General features: G+C 53.7%; 1 protein-coding gene across 1 annotated transcript; it reads right to left on the bottom strand.

Annotated features, from left to right (window-relative positions):
* Positions 1-10,158: 10,158 nt before the first annotated feature.
* On the bottom strand, positions 10,159-25,281 carry IGFBP4 (insulin like growth factor binding protein 4). The gene is made up of 4 exons (XM_003912975.4): positions 24,646-25,281; positions 15,944-16,101; positions 14,975-15,109; positions 10,159-11,437 (listed from the first exon to the last, which is right to left on the bottom strand). Exons 1-4 carry the CDS (start codon positions 24,992-24,994, stop codon positions 11,303-11,305), a joined length of 777 nt encoding a protein of 258 aa, XP_003913024.1. The 5' UTR covers positions 24,995-25,281; the 3' UTR covers positions 10,159-11,302.
* Positions 25,282-26,527: the final 1,246 nt, after the last annotated feature.

The following is a 26,527-nucleotide window of genomic DNA, read 5'->3' as shown; positions in this document are numbered from 1 at the left end:
TGCTACATGTATTCAGTCATCATTCAATATCTGCCTCAGGCCTCCTGTGTATCTGGCACTGTGCTTAGCCCTTAGAGATGGGTTGGGACACATTTATGCTAAAAAATTATTTGTTCTTTATCTGAAATTCACACAGAACTGAATGGGCTATGTTTTTTATTTTCTAAATAGGTAGCCTGGAGCTACAGTGATGAATGAGGTTCCTGACTTCATGGAGCTTATACAAATGAGGGATAGCCGGGCACGGTGGCTCATGCCTGTAATCCCAGCACTTTGGGAGGCCGAGGCGGGCAGATCACAAGGTCAGGAGTTCAAGACCAGCCTGACCAACATGGTGAAACCTCGTCTCTACTAAAAATACAAAAATTAGCTGGGTGTGGTGGCGGGCACCCAGCTACTCAGGAGGCTGAGGCAGGAGAACCTCTTGAACCCAGGAGGCGGAGGTTGCAGTGAGCCAAGATCACGCCACTGCACTCCAGCCTGAGCAACAGAGCAAGACTCCATCTCAAAAAAATAAAAAGAAAAGAGGGACAAAGATACAGAGTAATTGCACTGTGAATGCCTAACTAAACACTCTTCTGTTGAGAAGATGCGCAAGGTGCTCTGAAATGAATAGTCGGGAGAACTGACCTGCTCAGGGAAGTCAGGGAGGGCTTCCCTAAGGAGGTGATGACGGCTGAGATGAGAGCTGAAAGAAAATCCATTGTCGGGGATGTGGAGAAGGGGGCACTGGGAGCCTTGAAAGCAGAGGGACCAGCATGTGCAAAGACCCTGTGGTGGAAGGGAATGCAATACGGCCAGTCTGGCTAGCGGCCCCAGAGAGCAAGGGGGTGTGAAGGGCAGGGGGCCTGGTGAGGTCGGCAGGGGCTAGGCCAAGCAGGACCTTCAGCCCATGTTGGGGGCTTTGGTCTTGACCCTTCCCTGAGAGGCCAGGGAAGCAAGAGGCTGACAGGACTCAATTTCCTGGTATTGTAGGAAGAACTGATTGGGGGCCAGGTGTGGTGGCTCACGCCTAAAATTTCAGCACTTTGGGAGGCCAAGATGGATGGATCACATGAGGTCAGGTGTTTAAGACCAGCCTGCCCAATATGGTGAAACCCCATCTCTAGTAAAAATATAAAAATTAGTGAGGCGTGGTGGCATGCACCTGTAATCCCAGCTACTTGGGAGGCTGAGGCAGGAGAATTGCCTGAACCCAGGAAGTGAAGGTCGCAGTGAGCCAAGATTGCACCACTGCACTCCAGCCTAGGCAACAGAGTGAGACTGTCAAAAAACAAACAAACAAAAAACTGAGGATAAATAAGCTGAGAATGGCTGTAGAGTAAGCAAAGGAAGCAACGGTGGAGGCTACGTCTAGGACCTGGATGGAGGCAGGACAGCAGGGATAGAGCAGAGAGATACTGAGAGTTAAAATCCACAGGACTTTGAGATGGAACAGGAGTGAGAAGTGGGGGAGGGAGTTATCTAGAAGGACTTCCAGGGTTCCAGCCTACAGGAATGATGGTGGAACCCTCTCCTGAAATGGGGAGAGCCAGGAGGATCCAGCTTAGGATAGGGATGAAAACCTGAGTTCTGAGTCAGATCCCTGCCCCACCCCTCCCATCAGCTGGGCAGGACTCTCTGAGATACCCCCATGAGGACCATCCTCCCAGACAGGGCAGCCAATCATTCTACTAAATTGCCAAGATGGAAACTAATGCATAGTGGAGGAGAGGAGGAAGATGAACAGAAAACCACCCACTTTGCCCTCCCTGAAGGGTGGGGGCCGCCTGAGCCCTCAGACACGCTTGGGAGCAGGTGTGTGGGGAGATCCCTGGTGCCTCACCCTCACTTCCTCCATCCACCTCCCCTCCCAAAAGCCGGGCAGCCTTGGCATTATGACAGAGCCTATCTCGCACTGCAGAGGGTCTTTTGTGGTGGCAGGAGAGGGCATGCCTCAGTTCCAGGCAGACCACAGAGTAGTGTCGGGGAGTGGGACACAGGAAAACTCAGTGATGAGGCAGATTTAAGACGTAGGGGGAGGCCGGGTATGGTGGCTCATACCTGTAATCCCAGCACTTTGGGAGGCCGAGGCAGGTGGATCACCTGAGGTCAGGAATTCGAGACCGGCCTGGGCACCATGGTGAAACCCTGTCACTACTAAAAATACAAAAATTAGCCAGGTGTGGTGGTGTGTGCCTGTAATCCCAGCTACTCGGGAGGCTGAGGCAGGAGAATCACTTGAACAAGGGAGGTGGAGGATGCAGTGAGCTGAGATCACGCCACTATACTCCAGCCTGGGTAATAGAGCGAGACTCCATCTCAAAAAAAAAGGAAAAAAAAGGGGGAGTGGGAGAGGGAGAAAAGGGACAGGAGCACAGGATAGCAAGACACAGAAAATGGAAAGATAAGGCCCAAATAAGAGAACCAGGACCAGAGGCAAAGGAACCCACAGAAAGACAGAGGCATAGATAGAAAGACAGCTAGCTGGCTGGGGTGGCTCACGCCTGTTATCCCAAAACTTTGGGATGCCGAGGCAGGAGGATGGCTTGAGCCCAGGAGTTTGAGACCGGCCTGGGCACCATGTCAAAATCCTGTCTCTACAAAAAAAAATACAGAAATTAGCTCGGCGTGGTGGTGTACACCTGTGGTCCCAGCTATTCAAGAGGTGGGAGAATCTCTTGAGCCCAGAGGTTGAGGCTGCAGTGAGCCATAATCACACCACTGCCCTCCAGCCTGGGCAACAGAGTAAGACCCTGTCTCAAAACAAAAACAAAAACAACAACAAAAGATGAAGGATGTCGAAGTGCCAGCCTTCTTGTCGCACTGAGCTCTCCTGTCTCAGGAAGGCTTCTGCCACCTGGGCTGTCCTTAGGGACCCCACAAGGTTAGAGCAGGAAGAGTGAAGAGAAAGGCAGAAATGAGCAGAGGGCCCTGGTCCCCTTGTAAGAAGCCTTCAGCCCTGCAGCCACCCAGGACTGCTGCCCGTTTCTTTTTTTATTCACTTATTCATTCAATAAGCATTCGTTGAGCACCTACTGTGCACTCGGCTCTGGAGATTCAAGTGTAGTTAAATAAGACCAGCATGTGTTTTAGAAAAACAAGGGAACCCAGGGAACAATTGTGAAAACCATCATGCAGGAAATAAACAAGCTGGTAGAAAAGTAAGGTTGAGGGAGATTCTTTACCTAGGATGGTCAGAGAAGGACTCTCATAGGAGGCGACATTTGGCTGAAGGCTGGAGGTCGGGGAGCCAGCCTTGTGAAGAGCAGGGGTGAGAGTGATTCGGCAGAGGGAACAGTATGTGCAAAGGCCCTGAGGCTGGCAGCGTCATGCTAAAGGGGCTGGAGAAACTCGGAGAGAGCCCTACAGGCCAAGGAAGGTATTCAACAGGAGGCCTCTGGAGGATGTTACACAGGGTCCCAAGCAGATGCCTCTCCACTGCCTTCCTCTGCCCCTGAGCTCAGGTACATAAGGCCACCACATAGGTGTGTGGTCCCCAGCAGGACCTCACACACATCCGTCCCCCTCGCGTAGGATCATGGCTCTTCTGCCCAGAAACTGTGCCCCCTTCCTTCCTCCCAAATGAAAGCACCTGGCTTAGCTTCACCTCTCTGGTGGCCGAAGTGCCCCTTCCTATTTAGGTTCCCCTTTTCATCCCACCAGGAGACACTGGGGGAAAGAATACGGCCCTGAGTTCTAATCTGCTTCCGCCACCAGTTCATTTACACCTTCCAACAAGCCAGTTCAGGCCCCTCGAGGCCTCGGTTTCCCATCTTCATAATGGACCTGCCAGAGAGGAATGTGCTGGTCCCAACCCTGGTCTTGGGGATGACCTTTCTCAGCCACAGGAGAGAGCCATCCCTTCCCTTCCCCTGACCACATGCACACATGCACACACACATACACACATGCACACATACACCCTGCTCTCTCCTCTCCAGCCGTGACCCTGCCCTGCTCTCCCCAAAGCCTCCTGTGTGGTCTGCCCCCTCTCCTACCTCCCACCCCAGAACCTTGAGATCCGCCTCTGGCAGCCTCTGCTCTTCCCCCTTTTATCCCCTCCCTGCCCACCCACCACTTAGGATTGCAGTGACCCTCCTGTCCTCTGCCAGTGCCCCAGGGCTGCTGACTGCAGACAGTACAACTGGAGGCTGGCCCTTCCCTGGCCTGCAGGGCCTTCCCCACTCATTAGAGCCCTAAGAACATCCCTGTGGAGGGGTTTACAAGGCCCATTTGCATTCTTTTTTTTTTTTTTTGAGACGAGTCTCGTTCTGTCGCCCAGGCTGGAGTGCAGTGGCACGATGTTGGCTCACTGTAGCCTCCACCTTCCAGGTTCAAGGGATTCTCCTGCCTCAGCCTCCTGAGTAGCTAGGAATACAGGCACGCACCGCCACACCCAGCTAATTTTTGTATTTTTAGTAGAGACGGGGTTTCACCATGTTGGCCAGCATGGTCTTGATCTCCTGACCTCATGATCCACCCACCTTGGCCTCCCAGAGTGCTGGGATTACAGGTGTGAGCCACCTCGCCCGACCCCATTTGCATTCTTAAGACAACCTCCACTCCCCGCCTCAACCCTAAAAATAAGACACTTTCTCCAAGTTGTTAAGGCTCCAGTTTATATTGTAACATAAACCCCTGTGGGCCTGGGCCTAGGCTGTAGGAATCACCCACGCCTAAACTCTCCTGTCTTTTAGAGGCACGTTTGTTTCCACCGCAGCCCCTCCCTCGTTGTGAGGCGCTGGGGCTGCCCAGAGAGAGTCCTGCGGGCCTTGTCCCCAGAACAGACCTCAGAGGGCTTTTGAGAGTGGGGGTGGTCACAGATCCTGGGAGCTCGAGTTCTGTGCTGGCCTGGCCTGACCCCTCACAGGGCAGGCGGCCGGCCGGACCAGGGTCACAGAGAAGTCACATGTCACTTTGAATGAGAAGTTTTGAATTGTGGCTGAGAAATGAAGTTGGAAAACAGCTCAGCCAAAGGCAGTTGGAGTTTTGTTTTTTCTTTTGAATTTTTTTTTGGGGAAAAAAATCCTCTATTGTCCGACTAGCCTTCCATGATGCTGGAAAATTGAATTTATTTCCTGGGCAGTCTGGTCTAATTTCCCCTGGGTGGGGTGGAGGCTGAGCTCCCCTCCCTGCGTTCCAACTTAGAAGTTTCTGGTTCTGCTCAGAGACCGGGACCCAGGAGGGAAGCAGAGACCCTGAGCTTTGGCCCTGCCAGGCAGCCCCTGCTCCCCGTCATCCTGCCTCGGGAAGCCCCCATCCCAACCCTTGCAAGTTGGGGAGGCTGTTTCAAGAACTTGGAGATTCCTCATCACTCTCACTCTCCCAGCAGCCTGGGTCTGCTGGGTGGCTGTCTGGGCTTGTCTCCCACCCACCCTTGCTCTCTACTTGTGCCCTCTGTCTCCTGGACTCCCCACCTCTGTCTCAAAGCTCTCCAGGGCAAGCCGACCGAGGGACAGCTGCAAAATATTTGTGCTGGGGCGCCATTTGCAGCTGGGTAGCTGCCAGGCCTGAAATGATGGGAACCCTGGGCCCCAGCCCAGCTCCATCCCTTTCACTCGAGCCCCAGTGCAGGGACCTCTGTGTCTGCCAAGACCAAGGAGGCCGAGGTGAAGGAAATGGCCTTGAGGCTACTCCAGGAGACCAGGGGTCAGGCATGGTCAGCCCTCACTTGACAGTCTGCAGCTGAGCTGAGCTCTGAGAATGGGGGGGCAGGGTAGGGAGGTGAGGGCAGTGGGTACTGCTCCTAGAGGGTGGCATCGGGTAAGGTAGCAAACTGCCCACCCAAGCCTCGGTGAGAGGCTGTCCACAGCTGGCCACCCTCTGTGGGCTAATAGAAAGATTTCCAGGCCACAAGCCTAGAGAGACGGAGAAGGGAAGAAGGAGTCTCCCTCCCAGCCCCTGCGAAAAGGGAGCCCACACACACCTCCACCACTTGCCCTTGGTCTACCCCCACCTCCTCTCCTGGGGGAGGACACGGAGTGAGTAGACAGATTAGGCCTCCAGCCGCAGCAGACCCATCTGGTTCCAATCAGGAGAACAGGTTCCCAGACCATAGAGGATACATGGGGAGGGAGGCCACAGACAACAAGCAGCCCGCCCTTGTTCAGGACCCCCAAGCTCCTCCCGAGTGCAGCCCCTGTCCCATTTGGTCTCCTTTCACCCTCCAGATGGGCCTCACACACAGCCACCGGAGGGCCACGTGGGGCAGGGAAACCTTAGGGGGCGTGGACCTCCCTTTCCTACCTAATCACCTGACCACAGCCCCAGACTTCTGTCCATAGTTAGACATTCAATCCACAGAAGAAGGAAGGAAAGGGAAGGAAAGGAAGGGGCTAGAGGGAGGAAGAAGGGCTGCCAACATAAAAAGAGCAAGCAAAGCTTCTAAAAGCCATCAGATTCCAGCTGGATCTTGTTATAAATGGGGAAACTGAAGTCCAGAGAAGGAAGCCTAACAGAACTTAGTGAGCTCAGCCCCAAGCCTGTTCATGCATCATGCCCATCTAATGGTCTCCACAACTCTAGATAGGAATTACCATTCCCATTTGACAGATGGGAAAACGTAGGTTCACAGGAGCAGAAGTTCTTACCTGCCCAACCTCACTCAGGTGGTCAGCAGCCAGGTCTGCCTGAATCGAGTCTGGGCTCCAGGCTGCCCACCAGAAGTGAAGGCCGCCTCGACCGCCCAAACCCCAGGGCCATCTTCCCTTTCCCACTGTCTCCAGACTCTGACCAGGTGGGAATCTAGTTCTGGAGAAGTCCACCATCCCCATCCAGGGTCTGCCTTGGTTCCCACCCCTTATCCATGCGGCCCCAACCTCAATCTCTGTCTTCAAGCCCAAGGTCAAAGGACACAAGCCTGAGGAAAAAAAAACAGCCTCTCTAGTTACGGCTTAGTGCCAGAGTTTTAATCCTGGCTCTGGATGACCTTGGTGTCTGGGCCTTGACTTCCCCATCAATAAAATGTACTGGGTTGTCTAAATCTGGGTTGGACAGTGATTCTGTAATTCCCCAACCCTCCATTCCTATCCTCCTGAACAAACCTAGAGGCTTCCCCTTGGCTTGGGTGGTCTTCAGAAAAAGGGTTCTGACCCCAATTTCAGAATTTAGAGCTGGCAAGGGGACCAAGAGCAGGAGGGGACCCAGCCAGCCATGGAAGCCACTAATCTCCATCTTTCCCCGGGGGACTGCACTGCCGCCTCCACTGAAAGCAATTTGTCATGCCCTGAATTAAGTGATTCCAACAAGGGTTTAATTTCCGTTTAATGGCTCTGTTTTTATGTGTAATTAAATCCTATTGCATGGCGAAAATATGTTGTTTGCACTTTAGAGACTGTGTAAGGGCCTAGGAAGCCAACCCCACCGAGTTGCTGCTCTCAGGCTCCACCAGCGCCTCCCCCAGTTTGGCTGGAATTGTCCAGGTAGAAGGGAAGGGGGTTGGGGACCTAAGGAAAAGAGGTTGGGGAGTAGGGGTGAGGGGAGGGGTGGTCCTGGTGCCGCCTGCTCATTCAGTAGAGCATGTTTCTAATTATCTGCAGCTACTCCCCCAACTTCTACTCCCTGACCCACCCTCCCCAACCCTGGGGCTTCAGACATAAGAGGGGACGGGTCACTCTGGGAGTGAGGATCTAATTAGACCCTTGGTTGGCTGCAGCAGTGTCTGCTTCTCCACGGGTGTGCCCAAAAGTCTGCCCCACAGTCCCGACCCAACACCGACCTTCTCTTTCGAGGTCAGAGAGGCCTGGAATACAGGGGGAGTCTCTGTCAGGGAATGTTGCAGGCCATTTACCACACAGCCATATAACAGCCCCCTACACTGGGAAGGAGGACTGAGCAGGCGCCCCAAATCCTGCATGCCTCATAACATTCCTGGAGCAGCTTGGTGGCAGAATGTGGCTCAGGGGACAGCGGGGTTAGGACAACCAGCCTTTTCCTGGAAAGAGGTGGGGGACTGCAGTGGCTGGAACCTCAGGGCCTGAAGAGCAAGCAGGGCCAGGAGGCTTGGCCAGCTCTCCAGAGATTCCCCAACCTGAATCCAAGGCTGGAATCAGTTCAGGTCTCCATTTTTCCTCCCTCCTCCCACCCCACCTTCTTGCCAGTGGAAAACCCAGCCCCCAACCCCCAGCCGACATCAGGGCTTGATCTCCACTAGTGAGCTGGGAAATGGAAACCAAATGCTTTATGTAGATCAGCTAGGGGTTGCTGGCAGGCGGGATGTCCCATCCCCTGCTCCAAGCCAGTGGGAGGGAATGACATGTCTCCAGGAGGCAGGGCAGAGACCTCAAGGACTTCATTTCTCAAGTCCATCCAGGTTTGGTGGTGCCACCAGGACCTCCCTCCCACATTTCCCAGAGGTGCTGACACCCCTGTGGCAACTAGAGAGACCATTCGGGTATTCCCACCATTTCAAGGGTGGGAGGGCCTAGGTGCACACATGAAGCTGCTTTTATTTGCTTTTTGGTACTTAGGACCTGGCTCCAGGATCCTGTGGGCGTGAAGGCTGGATACGGCAGTGTTTCTCTGTGATGTGAAAGTCCTCTCCCAAAAGTACATGTTTATTCTCTAGTGGCAGACATCTCCCCACAAACCCTGAGGCGGGATCACCTAATGAGCGAGAGTCCACACAAATGCACAGCCACGCGGGACATATACACACCACACAAATGCACACACCACATATACACACCACACAAATGCACACCTTGCCTTCACACATCAAACAGGCATGCACATCCCCAAAAAGCCCATACGCTGTCACGTTTCAGGTATCACTGCATCGTACTCACTCACATGCATGCACACACACATACTCCACAAATGCATGTGTGTCACGAAGGTACACCCACGCCATGCACACAGCTACTTCCAAGCTGACTGGGCTTTTTGGGGAGGCTCATGAAAGAAAAAGGACCTCCTACCACCACTGCCAAGGGTGCAAGGCTAGAGCATCGGGAAGGGGCCTAGAGACAAGGGGGGATGAAAAAGATGCCTTAGGGAAAGAGTTACTTTCCCTTGGCCTGGGCTCCAGAAGGAAGGGGCTCTGTGAAGAGTGACTGGGGCTGAGGGAGCAACCCTCAACCCCGCTTTGTTCTTTATCTCCTGCTGCTGGCAGCCGCCGTGGTGCCTCAGGGAGACCAGATGGCTGCAGGACTTTGCTGCTGGGGCAGAGCTAGAGATGGAACTGCAGACCCAGCCTCAAGATGCAGACCGGACAGGTGCCAACAAAGTTGGGGCCCAGTGAAATCAGAAGCCTGGGAGCGCCTCTGGAGCTGGGGAGGGGGCTGAGAATCCAGGACACAGCTAGACAGGAGGGAGCCCCCGCAGCGGGCGGCAGGCTCCATGCAGCATCTCCAGATTGCCTGCAACCTCCTGGAAAAAGGCCCCCACTGAGAGATCAGCTTCTGCTCCCAGACCCCCTACCCCCTGCCACACACACACGCATGTGCGCGCACACACACACACACAGACCCCCTACCCCCTGCCACACACACACGCGCGTGCGCACACACACACACAGACCCCCTACCCCCTCCCCCCCCCCCCCACACACACACACACAGAGCACAGAGGTGTGGGAGGGGAGGGGCATTTGGAGGATGGCCAAGAATCCAGGCATACCATGTGAGCACAAACTCTGAAGCTGCGGCTGGCACCGAGTCTACAGCAAAGTCAACCCCTCCCAGCCTCAGAATCCAATCTCAGCACAATGCCCGAGTCAGAGATCTCGGCAGTCAGAGCTGTGGAATGTGCTGAAGCATCTACCCCATTTCCCCAAATGCAGGGCAGTGTCCCTGCCCCTCCCCAACAAATTATTAAATCAAATCCAGATGCAAGCCCAGTCCGCCCGATGCCCTAGGAAATGCCCCAGCCCCGCATGCCAGCTGACCCCAGACACAGCTCTGCCCCCACAGGGCTGTCCTTGGTCACGCCCCCTTTCAGGAGCCATTGTTTGCCCGGAGTCTAAGTACAGACAGCACAGACTTTGAAGCCAAGGAGTTCCCTAGGAAACTTCCCTTGCAGGGAAAAGGAAAGTGGATTGGCCATCCTTCTGCAGTCCCTTACCATTCAGGCAGGTCTAGGAACCACACAATGCTCACCTCCCAAAATCTGTCCCCCTCTCTCCACCCCTGGTGCATCCCTGTGTCTAACTGAGAATAAATCAACCAAACACAATCCTCTGGACACTTTTTGGTTTTGTTCTGTTTTGTTAAAAAAAGAAAAAGAAAAAGAAGAAAAGACATCATGGCCAACTGGTAAGTTCCTAAGTCTCCTTCTGTCCAGTCCAGCCAGAAGATGCCCAGGGCAGTAGGGAGGTGTGGGGAGGGAGGTGTAGGGGAAGGAGATATGGAGAGGGAGGCAGAGCCACAGGGAGTGAGCCACTGGAAGGACAGGGTCATCCCGGTGACTTCATGGCTGTGACCACAAATGGGGTAGGGAACAGGACCCAGGAAGCCCCTCATCCCCTAGCACGTGGGTCTTCTCCATTAGGCACATTCAGTCCACTCTTGCATTCTTTCTTCCCACCCTGACTGCTCAAAGAAATGCACCCCACCTCCCTAGCCCTCTGTGCTTCAAGTTTGACCCCTTCCCTCCCCCACGGCAGGGCTCTCAGCTGCCAGCCAACCAAGCAGATGGTGCAACAACCAGACCTAAAGGAAGGACCTGGGGAAGAAGAGAAAGGGAGCCTGGCAAGTCCGAGCTTTGGGAGTGGGTCTGGACCTCGTGACCATTACACCATCTGCTACCCCACGCTTCCTTAGGCTCCCACCCTCTGACTAGCTTGAGAGGAGGGACGATGGTCAAGGTACATGTGTCTTCTCCTCTGACCCTGGGAATGAGATTTTTCTTCTCCCACAGGCTTGAGCTCTCCTTATAGGAGTGTCTCCACATGCCAAAATCAGAGGAAGTCAGAATAAAACCTCCCAAGGCTGAAAACTGGAGCTGGCATGTAGTATGTGGTCAGTAAATGGTTTTAGGTGGCTGGATGAATGAAGGAATGAGTGAGTGAGTGAATCCAGGATCGATCTGGAAACACACCAGGGCTCAGACCTCTTGGGCTAAGTGCCACTCTCAGTCCTCTTGGGCTGTGTAATACCAAAGAGAACACCCCAGGCTCTGGCTTACCCCAAGGGCACACCCATGCTCACAAACACACACACACACGCACACACACGCACACATGCACACGTGCACTTGAGGGAAACTTCTGGGCTGCAGGCAGAGACAGGACTCAGACTCAGACTCCACTCTGGGTCAGCTCTGCAGCCTCCAGAGCACGGGAGTAGCAGGGGACGCTGAGCCCCTGGCCTGCTGGCAGGCCTCACTCTTGAAAGCTGTCAGCCAGCTGGTGGCAGTCCAGCTCCCCCTTCGGCTCCAGGCCCCCCGGAAGCTTCACCCCCGTCTTCCGGTCCACACACCAGCACTTGCCACGCTGCCCATCCAGAGCTGGGTGACACTGCCAAGAGAAGGGCATGAGGAGTCAGTTCCAAGGCAGAAAAAGAGACCCCAAGTGGCCCACCCCAATCCCAGCCCAGCCCCCAAGTCAGACGGTTGCTGCTTCAAGATGGCCTCTGAGGGCGGTGACTCTCTTTTGAGCATGGGTCTTCTGAGCTCACTGAAGCAGGGAGAACACGGTCAAGAAGGAAAGGTCCAGAGAGTTCTAGAAGGCAGGACTTTAAGAAGGCCCTCGGGTTTAAAGGCACAGCTGGATTTGAAAGGCTGGGTTCAGGTCGGAGATGTTTTGGGTACATATTCTGATTGGGTTGGGATGTTAAGAAAGAGATTATAGTTATGAGTAGGATTCAAGATGGGATTAAGGTAGGACCAGGAGAAGAGTTGCAGTTGAATTAGGAAATATGACTAAAATTTGAGTTGGATGAGTTGGGTGAGGGTTAAAGCCCAGGTTAGAAACACAATTGGGATAAAGACAGAGGTCAAGATCAGAATAATTAAAGTTAAGCGAAAGTTTGGGTCAAAACTAGACAGTAGGGGGTTCAGGGGACGCAAATGTATATTTCAGTGTGAGAATTAAACTTGGAGTAAAGGATGGCTTAAGGATCAGAATTGGTCTGGGGATAAAGTTCAAGTGTCAGAACTTTCAATGGGATAAAAATCAGAGGAAGAGGCCAGGCCTAGTGGCTCAAGCCTGTAATCCCAGCACTTTGGGAGTCAGAGGCAGTGGATCGCTTGAGCTCAGGAGTTTGAGACCAGCCTGAGCAACAAAGAGAGACCCCTCCATCTCTATGCAAATTTTTTTTTTTTAAATTACCCTGGCATAGGCTGGGCGCGGTGGCTCAAGCCTGTAATCCCAGCACTTTGGGAGGCCGAGGCTGGCGGATCACGAAGTCAGGAGATCGAGACCATTCTGGCTAACACGGTGAAACCCTGTCTCTACTAAAAATACAAAAAATTAGCCAGGCAGTGTGGCACGCCTGTAGTCCCAGCTACTCAGGAGGCTGAGGCAGGAGAATGGCGTGAACCCGGGAGGCAGAGGTTGCAGTGAGACAAGATCATGCCACTGCATTCCAGCCTAGAGGACAGAGCGTGAGACTCCATCTACAAAAAAAAAAAAAAAAAAAAATTAGCCTGGCATGCAGGCATGGTGGCTCACGCCTGTAATCCCAGCACTTTGGAAGGCCAAGGTGGGTGGATCACTTTAGGTCCGGAGTTCAAGACCAGCCTGGCCAACATGGCAAAACCCCATCTCTCCTAAAAATACAAAAAATTAGCCAGGCGTGGTGGCAGGCACCTGTAATCCCAGCTACTCAGGAGCTGAGGCAGGAGAATCGCTTGAACCCGGGAGGTGGAGGTTGCAGTGAGCAGAGATTCCGCCATTGCACTCCAGCCTCAGCAACAAGAGCCAAATTCTGTCTCAAAACAAAACAAAAAAAAATTAGCCTGACATAGTTGTGTGCCTGTGGTCCCAGCTACTCAGGAGGCTGAGGTAGGAGGATCACGAGAGCCCAGGATGTGGAGGTTGCAGTGAGCTGTGATGGTACCACTGCACTCCAGCCTGGGAGACTGAGTGAGACCCTGTCTCTAAAAAAAAAAAAATGGGAGAAGAAAATGCATAGAATTATACAACACAAAAAGTGAACCCTAATATAAACCACTAATTAATAATAATATACCAATATTGGTTCATCAATTGCAACAAATATAATGTAAGATGTTAATAATGAGGAAACTGAGGTAGAGGACAGTACACGGAAACTCTGTACTCTTGCTTGTTTTCTATAAACCTAAAACTACTCTAAAAAATAAAGCTATTAATTGTTTCTTTAAAATTAAGAGAAAAAGGTGTTTTTGTTTTTTTGTTTTTGTTTTTTTGTTGTTGTTGTTTTTGTTTTTTTTTTTTTTTGAGACGGAGTCTCGCGCTGTGTCACCCAAGCTGGAGTGCAGTGGCGCGATCTCGGCTCACTGCAAGCTCCGCCTCCCAGGTTCAGGCCATTCTCCTGCCTCAGCCTCCGAGTAGCTGGGACTACAGGCGCCCGCCACCATGCCCGGCTAGTTTTTTGTATTTTTAGTAGAGACGGGGTTTCACCATGTTAGCCAGGATGGTCTCGATCTCCTGACCTCGTGATCCGCCCGCCTCGGCCTCCCAAAGTGCTGGGATTACAGGCTTGAGCCACCGCGCCCGGCCTTGTTTTTGTTTTTGTTTTTTTGAGACAGAGTCTCGCTCTGCCACCCAGGTTGGAGTGCAGTGGCATGATCTCGGCTCAATGCAAGCTCCGCCTCCCGGGTTCACATCATTCTCCTGCCTCAGCCTCCCGAGTAGCTGGGACTACAGGCACCCGCCACCATGCCCGGCTAATTTTTTGTATTTTCAGTAGAGACGGGGTTTCACCGTGTTAGCCAGGATGGTCTCTATCTCCTGACCTCGTGATCCGCCCTCCTCGGCCTCCCAAAGTGCTGGGATTACAAGCGTGAACTACCACACTCGGCCAAGAAAAAGTTTTTTAAATTGGGACGAAGATAAAATCCGTGTTAGGATAAAGGTTAGAAATAGGCTAGGCATTGGTTTTGGGGTGCCCTCTCTGGCCCTTCACTCATACCCTTTTCATGCCATCCTGGGATGCACAGACCCAGGGCAGCCTTTGTCCTTATATCTAGGCCTCCACTGGCCAAGTGGCAGCTCAAATTGTGGATTTATCTATAGCTCATGGAGCAGGGCAATGGGTCTGTCTACACCCACAAAGAGCTCCAGGCTAGGGTTCCCCAGGCCACACCCAGCAGGAGGCACACCAGGCCCTGCCCAGACGGGCCACCCATTCTGACGGGCCAGAGATGGGCTGAAAGAGGCCAACCCTGCTGACCATCCCAGCCTCCTGGAGGCTTGTCAGAGGACCCCAGCTTCCAAGGGCAAGAAGGAATAGGGAAGTTGCTGCCTTTGTGTCTTCTCTCCTGCCCACTCCTTCCTCTGCTTCTACCCAAAGTGCCTGTCTCCAACCATCCAGTCTGGCTTGACCTCCACCCTTGCTGTACTCCAGGTGGTTTTGCTGCTCGCCCTGTAGGGAGGGGGAGGCTGAGTTTCCTCCCTGACTCCTCATGACTTTGGCCCTCCATTCCCAGATGAAACCTCACTCAGTGGCAGGAGGAATGACTCATAGGAATAGAGTAGAGTGAATGAGAGAGTGTTGGGAGCCAGAGGTTGTCAGGGTTGCTAGGTCTGTACCAGAGATGGTGAAATCCAGGGCTGAGGGAGACTGCCCTGGAGAGGGAGGCAAGATCTGCTGTTAACTTGCTCTATGACTCTGGACTAGCCTGGGCGCTTTTACTCCTCTCTGGATCACCGTTTCCTCATCTCCAAAATGAGTGACGTTTTGACACTGATGTAGGGTTTAGGGAGGCTCCAACGGGTTGGGTTGGGGTTGAGGAGTTCCCCCTTCCTGAGATCTCCATCCTGGACCATCCTGCGGAGAGGCTGGGAATGCCCCCAGAGCTGAGGCCAGGGGCAAGGCCAGGGGCAAGCCAGTGGGAGACAGAGACCCACCTGCTTGGGGTGGAAGTTGCCGTTGCGGTCGCAGTTGGGGATGGGAATGATGTAGAGGTCCTCGTGGGTGCGGCTCTGTGAAGCGGCCAGCCGCTCCAGGGCCCGGTGCAGCTCGCTCTGGCAGGAGCCCTGGGGCTGGAGGAGGGGAAAACAAAATTGCTCAGCAGAAGGAAGAAAGGCAGGAGGCCCAGGCCTGGGGTCAGAGCTAAGTGGGAACTAAAGGCCCCAAAAGGAGGCCCGAGCCCCGGGGACTGGGCAGGACCCAGTGAGGTGAAGAGAGGGGCCTGGGTCCAGAGGACACAGTGGGGAGGGCAGACACATGAAGGAAAGGGTCTCGAGCCAAAGAGCTTCTTCAAAGGAGGGGTGGGAAGTGAGGGGACACTGTGGGGAAAGGGGCTATGGGAACCTATGCAGAAAGCCAGGGAGGGGGTGATTTCTATGCAGAAGGGACAGATAAAACTTACAACTGACAACTTGTAAGACCTTCAGAAGGGACATTAGCCAGACGCTGAAGCAGGGTCCTCAGGCCCCCTGCTATGGCCAGCATTTATCCTTTGGTTACTGAGAAGGTCTGGGGTGGGGAATCCAAAAAAGGTCAAGAAACCCCAGGGCACTTTGGGCAACTGCTTTTTACCAACCGGTATAAAAGTTTTTCAGTATTTAATAATACTGAATAATATTTTCAGTATTTTTCAGTATTTAATAATCACTTAAGCTGTCCCGATGGATATAACTGATGGGCAGGAAAGGAATCCCAAGGAAGGGAATGAGTGCTTTCTCTGGGTCCTGATGACTCACACTAGTTGTACCTTGCACACGGTAGTCACCCTAGAATGTGTGCTGAATGAACACACCACAGATCTGGTGATGATGGTGTATGTGTGTGTGCCTGCTTGGGGGCGAGGGGCGTGTGTGTGTGTGTGTGTGTGTGTCTATGCACATGCACATTTGTGCATCGGAGGTCCTTACCACAGGCCGGGCATCCTCCCGGGGCGCCCCATTGACCTTCATCTTGCCCCCACTGGTGCTCCGGTCTCGAATTTTGGCGAAGTGTTTCTGCAGGCACCTGCGGTCATGGGCACTGCAGGGGCTGAAGCTGTTGTTGGGGTGGTCGCCCTCATCCTTGTCTGCATTCAGGTCACGATAAGGAGAGGTCAGCACCGGAAGAGGTCAGAGCATCACACCAACCCAGCCTCCCACCCACGTTCTCCTTCCTGGGGATTCTCCGGCTTGGAGCTAGAGAAGAGCAGGGGACCTGGGGAGCAGGAAGAAACAAAAGCAGCCCCCTACCTCCTCCCCTCTCCCCTGGATCTCTCAGAATATTCCTCTTGAAGTCCTTGACTTGTCCCTCACCCCACCCAGGCCAGTGCTCAGATGAGTCACCAGCTGCAGCTGCCCAGATGGCAGGAGGGTCCCCTGGGCCCTGCAGGGAGGTCTGAGGCAGGCAGGGGGGCCCCCTGCTGGATCCTGTCCCCTTTCCATTCAGCTCCTCCCGCCATCCCCCTCTCCATCTGATCGTTCTCCCTGTCGCCTTTCCTGATTTTTTCGGTGGCTGGCTGAGCCAGCCAGGGGATCCCCAGGGCTGTGGGCTCTGCTCACCCTCTTCCAAATGGCCAGAATCAGAGTTTCCATGAGCAATGAGAACTCTAGCCCAAAAGGCTCTCCCCATTGGCTGGGTGGGAGAGAGTGAGAGTTAGTGTATCCGCCTGCATGAGGAAGAGTGAGTGTGTGTGTGTTTGTGTGTGTGTGTGTGTGTGTGTGTGTGTGTGTAATACAACCTGTGTGGTCCCAGGACCACAAGAACAGCCTCACACATTCCTTCAGTCCCCCACCTGGAAGTTTCCCTTCTTAGACTTCAGACTCCATCCAAAGTCCATAGGGGTTGCCCAGAACCAGGGCACCTGGGATCTGGAGACAGGAGTGATGAGGCTGGACCTTCAACCCCTCTGTGGGATCTCCTGAAGGCTCTATCTGAGCTCAAGAAAAACTTCATCTAAACAGGGCATTGTGGCTCATGCCTGTAATCCCAACACTTTGGGAGGCTGAGAAGGGAAGATTACTTAAGGCCAGGAGTTTGCGACCAGCCTAGGCAACATGGCAAGGCCCCATCTTTACAAAAAATTTTTTAATTAACCGGGTATGGTGGCATGTGCCTGTAGTCCTAGCTACTCAGGAGGCTGAGGCGGGAGCATCACTTGAACCCAGGAATTCCAGGTTAACAGTGAGCTATGATCACACCACTGCACTCCAGCCTGGGTGACAGAGCAAGACCCCGTCTCTTAAAAAATAAAACAAAATACATTTTTTAAAAAAAGAAAAACCCCATGCTCGAGTCCCAGAACTGTAACCACTGCTCCTCCCTCCAGGCAGTCAAAACCAGATTACAGGGCGAGCTGGAGAAAGAGGTTGAAAGACCTCTCTACAGATCAGAGCCACCTCTGAAATGCTCAGGCTTGGCAGCTCTCTGCCGGCCTGAGTGCAAAGCCCCTGCCAGCATTCCAGATGTTGGCAGCCGGACAGGAGGTTACATCTGGTTTGCGTCAGGATTTTTTTTTCCTGAGGAGTTAGCAGGTTCCTCCATGCGTGGCAGCAATCCCAGAGCTGCCTCTGGGTCAAATGGTATTTTTCTGCCTAGCCAAAGTTTGGGGGTTGGTTCTCTTTTCATTCTCCTAGTTTGGGGGGTGTAGGGAGAAATATGTGGATAAAAGCAAACAAGGCAAGGAGGAATCTAACCAGAAAGTCTTTGTCAATAACCTTCCACACCAAAGGTTATTAATAAAATTCACTAAGGATGGAAGAAGATTTTTGTCACGGTGGAGGGCTGGCTTAGAAAGAGGAATAAAAGGAAAGAAATAAACAGAGGAGACAGATATAATCCGTCCTTCTGCACATTTAAAATCCCAAGGACAGTCCAGAGGGGACTCCAGTCCTACATCAAGTTCCTAAGAGTCAACCAAAGAGAAGACACTATAGCAAGACCCCCCGGCCAAGGTAGGCAGCAAAAGAAGAAGCATAAACTTCAGAAGATGAGGATTGTGCCAAGGAGCCCATAAGAAGATGGATCCTGAGCCCTCGGTTAGGAACCAGAGAAAGATCTGGGATCTAGGCCATTCCTTGGAGACCCTCCCAAGGAATTCCTCCAGCCAAAGAAACCTAAGCTGGCCCAGTGATCACCTCCCTCCATGCCTCCACCTTGCACAAAGCCATAAGGCTTGAGGATGGAGTCACAGTGTTTCAGGGGTGTAAGCTGGAGCTGGGGAGTGGAGAGAAAGAGGAAATGGAAGACCTCAAAGAATTAGAACCAGGCTGGGAGCTCACACCTGTAATCCCAGTGCTTTGAGAGGCCAAGGTGGGAGGATCACTTGAGGCCAGGAGTTCAAGACTAACGTGGGCAACATAGCAAGACCCTGTCTCTACCAAAAAAAAAAAAAATAGCCAGACGTGGTAGCACATGCCTGTGGTCCTAACTACTTAGAAGACTGAAGTGGGAGGATCGCTTGACCCCAGTACATCAAGGCTACAGTGAGCTATGATTGCGCCACTGCACTCCAGCCTGGGTAACACAGCGAGACCCTGTCTCTTAAAACAAAAACAAACAAACAAACAAAAAATTCAAGAACTAAAGAATCAGAACCAAATGTCAGAAGGACAGAGGCTGAGCTGAGATATGAACAAAGGCCCCACCGTGTTACTTAGGTACGACTGGAGGAGATCACGTAGACTTGTTTGCCACAGCCCAGGACACTAACACCAGGGGGCACCCTTCCAACCTGGAAAGCCTTCGTTTTTCCTGAGTTTGCTTTCTTGTAATGACCATAAAAGAAAGTACTAGGGGCCAGCCGGGGTGGCTCATGCCTGTAATCCCAACACTTTGGAAGGCCGAGATAGGTGGATCGCTGAGCCCAGGAGTTCAAGACCAGCCTAGGAAACATAATGAAACCCTATCTCCACAAAAAATTAGCCTGGTGTGGTGACGCACACGTGTAATCCCACCTACCTGGGAGGCTGAGGTGGGAGGATCACCTGAGCCCAGGAGGTCGAGGCTGCAGTGAGCAGTGATCAAGCCACTGCACTTCAGCCTGTGCAACAAGTGAGACCCTGTCTCAATTTTTTAAAAAAGCAAGCACTATTTTGTACAGTGATTCATTCCTCTCAGTAAATGGGCAGAATATTCTTTGGTTCAAGGAGTAAGGAAGGGTTTTCAGGAGTTCAAGGAGCGGGGAAGAGTTTTCAGGAGCGAGCTCCCATCCTGGAGGTGTGGAGCATTAGGGTAGCAGCAGCCTCAAAAATCTCAAGAGATATGGAATAGAAGCATGACCACAACTATGCTTTCCATGTTGAGTTTCTTCTTCTCTCTCTCTTTTTTTAAGAGACAGGGTCTCACTATGTTGCCCAGGCTGGTCTCAAACTCCTGGCCTCAAGTGATCCTCCTACATAGACTTCCCAAAGTGCTAGGATTACAGGTGTGAGCCACAACGCTGAGTTTGTATGAGTCAAAGTTCACAAACAACTAACCCTCAGAGGATTGTTAATGGATATTTGGGATGTTTACCATCAAGGAGGATTAGGTATGCTCATTGAAGCCTAGGGCTGCATGGGGCACAGGGTGAGCCCAGAGGCATGGCTCATGCTCTTGGGTTAGTGTGGCCCCATGTCACATCAGGGGTTACCTGGGAAAAGCTGAGCCAGCAGCCTGCCTGGCTTCTCCCTTGTTAGAGTCCCCATTAGCCATCCTACTTATCCCCAGTTCTTGTCTACACGGAGTAGAACCCACCAGATAGGGAGAGTAGCTCCCTCCCTAGTCTCATGGGGACACAGGGTAAATCTGTATTTGCCTACTCACACACAGACAGGCTGGGGCTCAAGAATCGCAAATGTATACAAACAATCACGTGTCCAGACACACACTCATCCACATGTGCCTTACTCACATGCACTTGGGCACTCTGACCCTGCCCTGGTCAGAGACACAGAGCCAGGGCAGGGCATGCTGACTTCAACAGCTTCTCTGCACCGTGGTTTGTTGACTTTCCATGTAATCTGTAACTTTTCCTTGCCCAACACTGCTTAACTGGCAGACTGAAGAGCCACCCCAGGATCCACCCCTAAGCACTAGGTTTTTGTGGGGGTAAGGGTTACAGCATTGAGTCTCTTGATAACGTTAACCTTCTCATCTCCAAAACTGGCTAAATACTTGCTAGTTTCCAGCCACCTGGTGCCACTCATCCTGGTAGTGCCCTCTGGAGAAATTTCAGTGCCTGTGGGTTCCCCTCTGAGCAGGAGTGGAGTCAGACCTATTCCCCTGAAAAGTCTGACCTCCAAAAAGCTTGTTTGGGAGATGGGACTTCCAAGCAGGCTTGGTCCTCCTATAGCCCCCAGCTTGGAGCTAAGCCAGCTGACATCTGGCTATAGGGGAAACCTCGGTCTTTGCTCCAGCAGCAGAGGAAGGGAAGGCGTCAGAGAGAGAAGAGGCCACACAGCTGTGGCACCACCGGCTGCAAAGTTTGTGGCAAAAGTCAGAGGATTTCCTCTTTCCTGTTGCCTGATTTTACCCTCACGATTTCTCCCCAACACCACCCCCTGGCCCCTGAGAGACACCTAGGCTATGTACTGAGTGGGCTCATCCATCCCGACCAGAAATTTCAGCTGTGATCCAGAGGGTCACCCACCTGTCCTGCTAGAAAGGTCTTTTCCCTCTTCCCCTAGACTCTGGCTGGAGAAGCCAAGACCACTGGTGCTGGGTACCAGGCCCTTTCTCTGAGGTCTGGCTCAAGGGGTATCCCCCCAACAGCTGTGTCATGCTGCCAGCCTCAGAATAAAAAGTCAGATAAGACAACTTGGCCTGTTCTTCCCATGGTGACAGCAGCAAAATGCACCAAAGGCCACCCCACCCCTCTCAACTTCTCTGAATGTTGCCCCAAATTTGCCCCCTTGTCCTACTGTTTCCCTAAGTCCTAGCATCGGCTTCTTCTTCATCACCATCTTCATCACCACTTCAATTATTGAGCTCTTACCCCATGCCAGACACCCCAACGCTGTGAGGCAGGTCCTGTTGCCCTCCCCACTTTGCAAATTAGGAAACTGAAGTAGACTTGGTGGAAGGGGAGGAGGAGAGACTTAGCTCTGCAGCACTCTGTCTTTAAGTGGAAAGACTCCTGATACCCGAGGCACCAATACTGCTGGCTTTGCCAGCACTAAATTAAAAATGGGAAGCAGCCATGCTCCTCCCTCCCCCTCCCCACAAGGCACAGAATTTCTGGGAATGCCCTTGTTCCCATGACATAACTGGATTCCCAGTACTGAAGTAGGGGGGCAGTCAGTATTTGCTGCATTGACTAAAAATTAACCCAGCCTGCCTGTTCCCTAACCCTGTCCCAAAGGGACTGAGAGTCCAGCTTAGGAACTCCCCGTCCAAACGCTGATCTTTCCGCTGTCCACTCCCCCAGATTCCATGAGTCGAGGATCAGTACCAAGATGGAGAGTTGTGGACTTTTGACGCACATACCCCGCCTCATCTCTGATGGCCTCAGTGGTGTTAAGCCACAACCTGGCCAGCTCATGGAAAGCTGAGACAGGAGGGTGGGCGGGGGTGGCTGGAGATGGAAAGGGGAGATCTGCCCCTGGGGCAAACAAGAGGCAGCTGGACCACAGCAGCCAAAAAAGGAGGCATGCCAAGTGGCTACCCTCCCCCAGCCACCTGCTGACACTCAGCCTCAAAAAGAAAAGGCAGAAAGAATAGACGGGCAGCCTTGATCAAGCTATTCGCAGGCCAGTGGGCCCAATCCTTGGGACCTAAAGCAGACAGTGGCCTACTGACTGTGTAAGGCTAAAAAGATGGGTGGGTAGGGGCTTGGTCACCTTATCTCACCCACAGACCCTGCAGGGCTGCAGCAGAACTCTAGAGAGTGCCATTTACATGGTGCCATGTGGCCCAGGTCACAGCAAGGAATTACTTCTATGATGACTAGGAGGTGTGGGAGGGCACAGGCATAGCTTGCTCAGTAGGTACCTCCAGGCTTCTCCTGTCTCTCTCCAGATACCTGCATCCATTGCATGGCTGGAGGACAAGGCAAGGAGGAAAGGAGAAGGGGCATTACAGACCTTGGCTGTGTCATCCAAAGGGGACTTAAAGCCGCCCCATTCCAAGACACTGTTGTTTGTTTGTTTGTTTGTTTGTTTGTTTTTTAGACAGAGTCTCGCTCTGTCACCCAGGTGAAAGTACAGTGGCGCAATCTTGGTTCACTGCAACTTCCACCTCCCAGGTTCAAGTGATTCTCCTGCCTCAGCCTCCCGAGTAGTTGGGACCACAGGCGGGCACCACCATGCCCAGCAAATTTTTGTATTTTTAGTTGAGACGGGGTTTTACCATATTGACCAGGCCTCAAATTCCTGACCTCAGGTGATTCACCCTCCTCAGCCTCCCAAAGTACTGAGATTACAGGCGTGAGCCACTGCGCCCAGTCTACCCCCTTTTTTTTTTTTTTAACGAAATAGAGAAATAGAGTCGCCCAGGCTGGAATGCAATCATGTGATCATAGCTCACTGTAACCTTGAGCTTCCCATCTCAGACTCCCAAGTAGCTGGGACTACAGGCATGAGCCACTGCAGTTGGCTATTTTTTTTTTTTTTTTTGTAGAGATGGGGGTCTGGCTATATTGCTCAGGCTGGTCTCGAACTCCTGGCCTCAAGTAATTTTCCCAAAGTACTGGGATTACAAGCATGAACCTCCACACTCAGACCCTAGACACTCCTGGAGACTCCTGGAGGCCAGTTTGCATTACATCCAGAGGACAACCAAGGACTTTTCATGCCATGCCCTCCCCAAACCCCTAGAGGATCTTATTTTCCTCCACTACAGGATGGAGTATTCCAACCCAACCAGAGGATGAGGTATTCCTATGCAGCCCTTTGAGGGCTCTTCGGTCTTGCATTCAAAGTGCTGAGAGAGGAGGAGGCTAGCAGCCATCCTTATCTGGTGTCAGATACCCTCTGGCTGGTGGAGGATGGAGATTCAAAGGGAATGTGACCCTGTTGTACCCTGAGAACCCAAGGGCTCAGCCTTGCTCCCAGTCTCAGTACCCCTCCTCTACCACTGCCTCCGGCATCTCTGCCCCAAGATTAGCGACTTTCTCCCCCAGGACCCCCCTTCTCAGATATGCTGGGTGCCAGGCTGGCATTTCTCCGAGAATGTTTTCTGCTGACCCATCTCTCCCTACCCAAGGGCAGGAAGGGCAGAGAGGCCCGAGGCCCAGACCCCTGGAGTCCACCTCCTTCCTGTTTTCCCTGCATCCTGCTCTCCTCGGCTGACAAGCTGCAGAGGATTGAGGAAGTAGAGGGTTTGGGACCCAGGACAGGAAGCTTGGGGCTGGAGTCCCAGTATCCGGACTGCAACAATGGAAGCTTCAAGCACCAGGAAAAGAGACAGAGACAGACAGAGGCACAGGAGAGCAAAACAGAGCCAGAGATGGAATGAGAAACAGAGGCATAGATACAGAAAGGCAGACAGAGAGATTCCCAAAGTAACAGAGAAAGACAGAAACAGTGACAGAGACACAGAGAAACAGCAACAGAAAGAGAGGAAGAGAAGCAAAGCAACTGAAACAGAAACACGGAATAAAGTGGAGAAAGAAAGGCATGATGAGCAGAAGACACTGAGGAAAACAGAACTGGAGAGCATGACTAGTGAAACTAGAGGCTGAGAGACAAATCAGGAAGAACAAAAGAGCAAGAGAAAGAAGGAAAAGACACTGAGAGTCTAAGAAGAAACTGAGAAAGGTTCACTGAGAAACAAAAAAAGAAAGTGTAACAATGAGGTTAGGGCAAGGGCCTTCTCAGAGTCTCTCTCTCTCTCTCTCTCTCTCTGTCTCTCTGTGTCTCTCTCTCTCTCTCTCTGTTTTTCTCCCCTGGCCCCCCCATCCACTTCTCTATTCCCTAACCCACACACATGAGGTTTCTGCAGCTCTGGGCTGGGAGCCAAGACTTTTCTGCCACCTCAAATCATACCTGCCTGGAGAGAAGAACAGGGGGCCTGTATACCAGGGCAGGCAGAGGTGCCCAGGCCTGGCAGAGGGACCCCTGTATTCCCACTGCCTCTCAAACAACAAGGTGACCTGGTTCCGGGCTTTGGGGAAGGGCAAGTCTAATGCCCCTCACCGCCAAAGTCCCTCTAATTTGTATGTCCCACTCCACCACTGGACCATGTAAAAAAAAAAAAAGTTCAGGCTCTAGCTCCCCAGAACACTGGGATTTCACCCTCGGCCTGGATCAGGAACAGAAAGCTTTCCCCCCTCCCCCATCCTCCCCAACACACACCCCACCACCATCCTCCAGTTCTCTGGCCCTGGACAGCTGACTTAACTGGACCTTAATCTGCCACTCTTGCACCAGCAGCCAGGCCTCCCACTGGGACCCCCTTATCAAATAGACAGCCCTTGGAGGTTTCAGATGGAGCGATGGGACAGTCCCCCTTGGTGATGGCAACAGGCTGCTAGGGACTCGGTAGCAGTTTCCTTGGTGAGCCCGTCCCATGCCAGTCGGGCCCTGCCACGTACCTGCCTTCTCTTCAACTCACGGGGGATTTTTAAGGGCCTTCCAGGGTGGCTGGAATGGGGAAGAAGCCGCTGGGAAGGGAGTGCACTCAGGAGGGAACTGGGAGGCCAGGGGTACCTTACCAGAGGGCTGCAGGCTTTCCTGGATGGCCTCGATCTCCGCCAGCTCCATGCACACGCCTTGCCCGTGCATCAGTGTGTGCAGGGGCTTCTCCACCCCCCGGGGCGGGTAGCAGCGCAGGCCCGAGCCGCAGCGGGGGGTGTACACCCCGCAGGGCATCCCCAAGCCCAGGGCACAAGTGGCGCAACAGCCGCAGCCGGGCTCTCGCACCAGCTCCTCGCAGCCCACGGGGGGGCGGCAGCGCGCCAGCTTCTCCTCGGAGCAGGGCGGGCAGTGGATGGCTTCGTCGCCCAGGCTCGGCCCGGGCCCGGCGGCCAGCAGCAGGGCGGCCACGAGGCAGAGGGGCAGCATGACCGCGCGAGGACTGGGCGCGGGCGCAGGGCGCAGGGCGCAGGCGGGGAGCGCGGGCGCGCGGGCGGGCGGCGGAGGGCACACGGCGGCAGCGCCCGGCGCGCCTGGAGGACCCGACCCGGAGGGCGCGGGGAGACGGGGCGGCCCGGCAGGCGAACGGGGACGGAGCGGGGGAAGTTAGCAGGCGGACCGGAGGGGAGCAAGCCTGGCCGCCGAGGCGCTGCGCCGCATCCTCGGCCCGGCCCAGGCAGGCGGCGGGCTGCGAGGGGGCAGGGGGCTGAGCGGCTGCCCGGGACCGGCTCCCCCGGACTTTATACCGGTCCCTGGCCACACCCCCAGCGCCTTCCCAGAGGTGGGGGAGCCGGGGCGGGCGAGGGGGAGAGGGAGAGGCGGCCGTTAGGGGGAGGGGGCGCTGTCCTGAGTCGCCGCCGCCGCCGCCGCCGCTACATCTGAAAGTCCTTTTCTGCCGAAGAAGGAAGCGGCGCAGTTTGGAAGCCGTGGCAGGCGCCCAGAGCGCCTCTGAACCGGAGCCGCGGAGGGGAGGCAAGGGAGAAGGGAAGCCAAGGGGCTGCTGCGGGGCCCCCTCTCCCGACCTCGGAGGAGTCTTGTCCCGCCCCGCCAAGGCGGCCTCAGTCTCCCACCGAGAAAGGGACCTCCTAGCCCGAACTCGGCTCTGCGGATCTGGTCTCCCTGGACAGAACCCTTTCCACCCCACCCCAGTGCTTTCAGCCTCAACCGCTGGAGACCAAGCCTTGTGAGGTGCGGTAAAGCGTACAGGCACTTAGCTTGGGGCACAGAAAGGCTTGGTGGCCCTAAAACGTTAACAGGCTTCTTCCCACTTGCCCCTTGCAACCTCTCCCACCCCCGCAATCTCCCCAGGGCTCATCTGGGCCCTGGTCCACTCTGCTTCCCCAGGATGGAATCAGCGGAACTCCCGGGGAGGGAGGTGCTACCGAGCCTCTTCCTCCTTCCTGAATGTTCGCCTCTCAGGCCCACTCAGACCCACTCGTGGAGGGAGGCAGGCCTGGGAGATTGCCATTTGCAGTGTGCAAGTTTTGCGTTGAACAACTCCAGTGGGGCCCCATTCCTTGTAGTCATTATGTATTTGTAGAGCTGTTGTGATTATTTACCAGATGGCAGTGAAGGATTTTTGAGGGGCCTGCAGCAGTGGCTCACACCTGTAGTCCCTGCATTTTGGAGGCTGAGGCGGGAGGATCACTTGAGCCCAGGAGTTCAACACCAGTCTGGGCAATGTAGTGAGACCTTGTCTCTATAAAAAAAAATTGTAAAATTAGCCGGGTATGGTGGCGTTCGCCTGTGGTCCCTGGTACTCGGGAGCCTGAGGCAGGAGAATCACTTGAGCCGAGGAGTTGGAGGCTGCAGTGAGCTAGAATTATGCCACTGCACACCAGCCTAGGTGAAAGAAGGAAACTCTGTCAAGAAAGAAAGAAACAGAGGGAGGGAGGGAGGGAGGGAGGGAAGGAAGGAAGGTAAAAGAAGGTCGGGCGTGGTGGCTCATGCCTATAATCCTAG

The sequence above is a fragment of the Papio anubis genome, chromosome 17 (assembly GCF_008728515.1).
Source record: "Papio anubis isolate 15944 chromosome 17, Panubis1.0, whole genome shotgun sequence".
Taxonomy (NCBI): Eukaryota; Metazoa; Chordata; class Mammalia; order Primates; family Cercopithecidae; genus Papio; species Papio anubis.
Note: the sequence above shows the minus strand (reverse complement) of the source record. Positions and strands in the feature narration are given on the sequence as shown.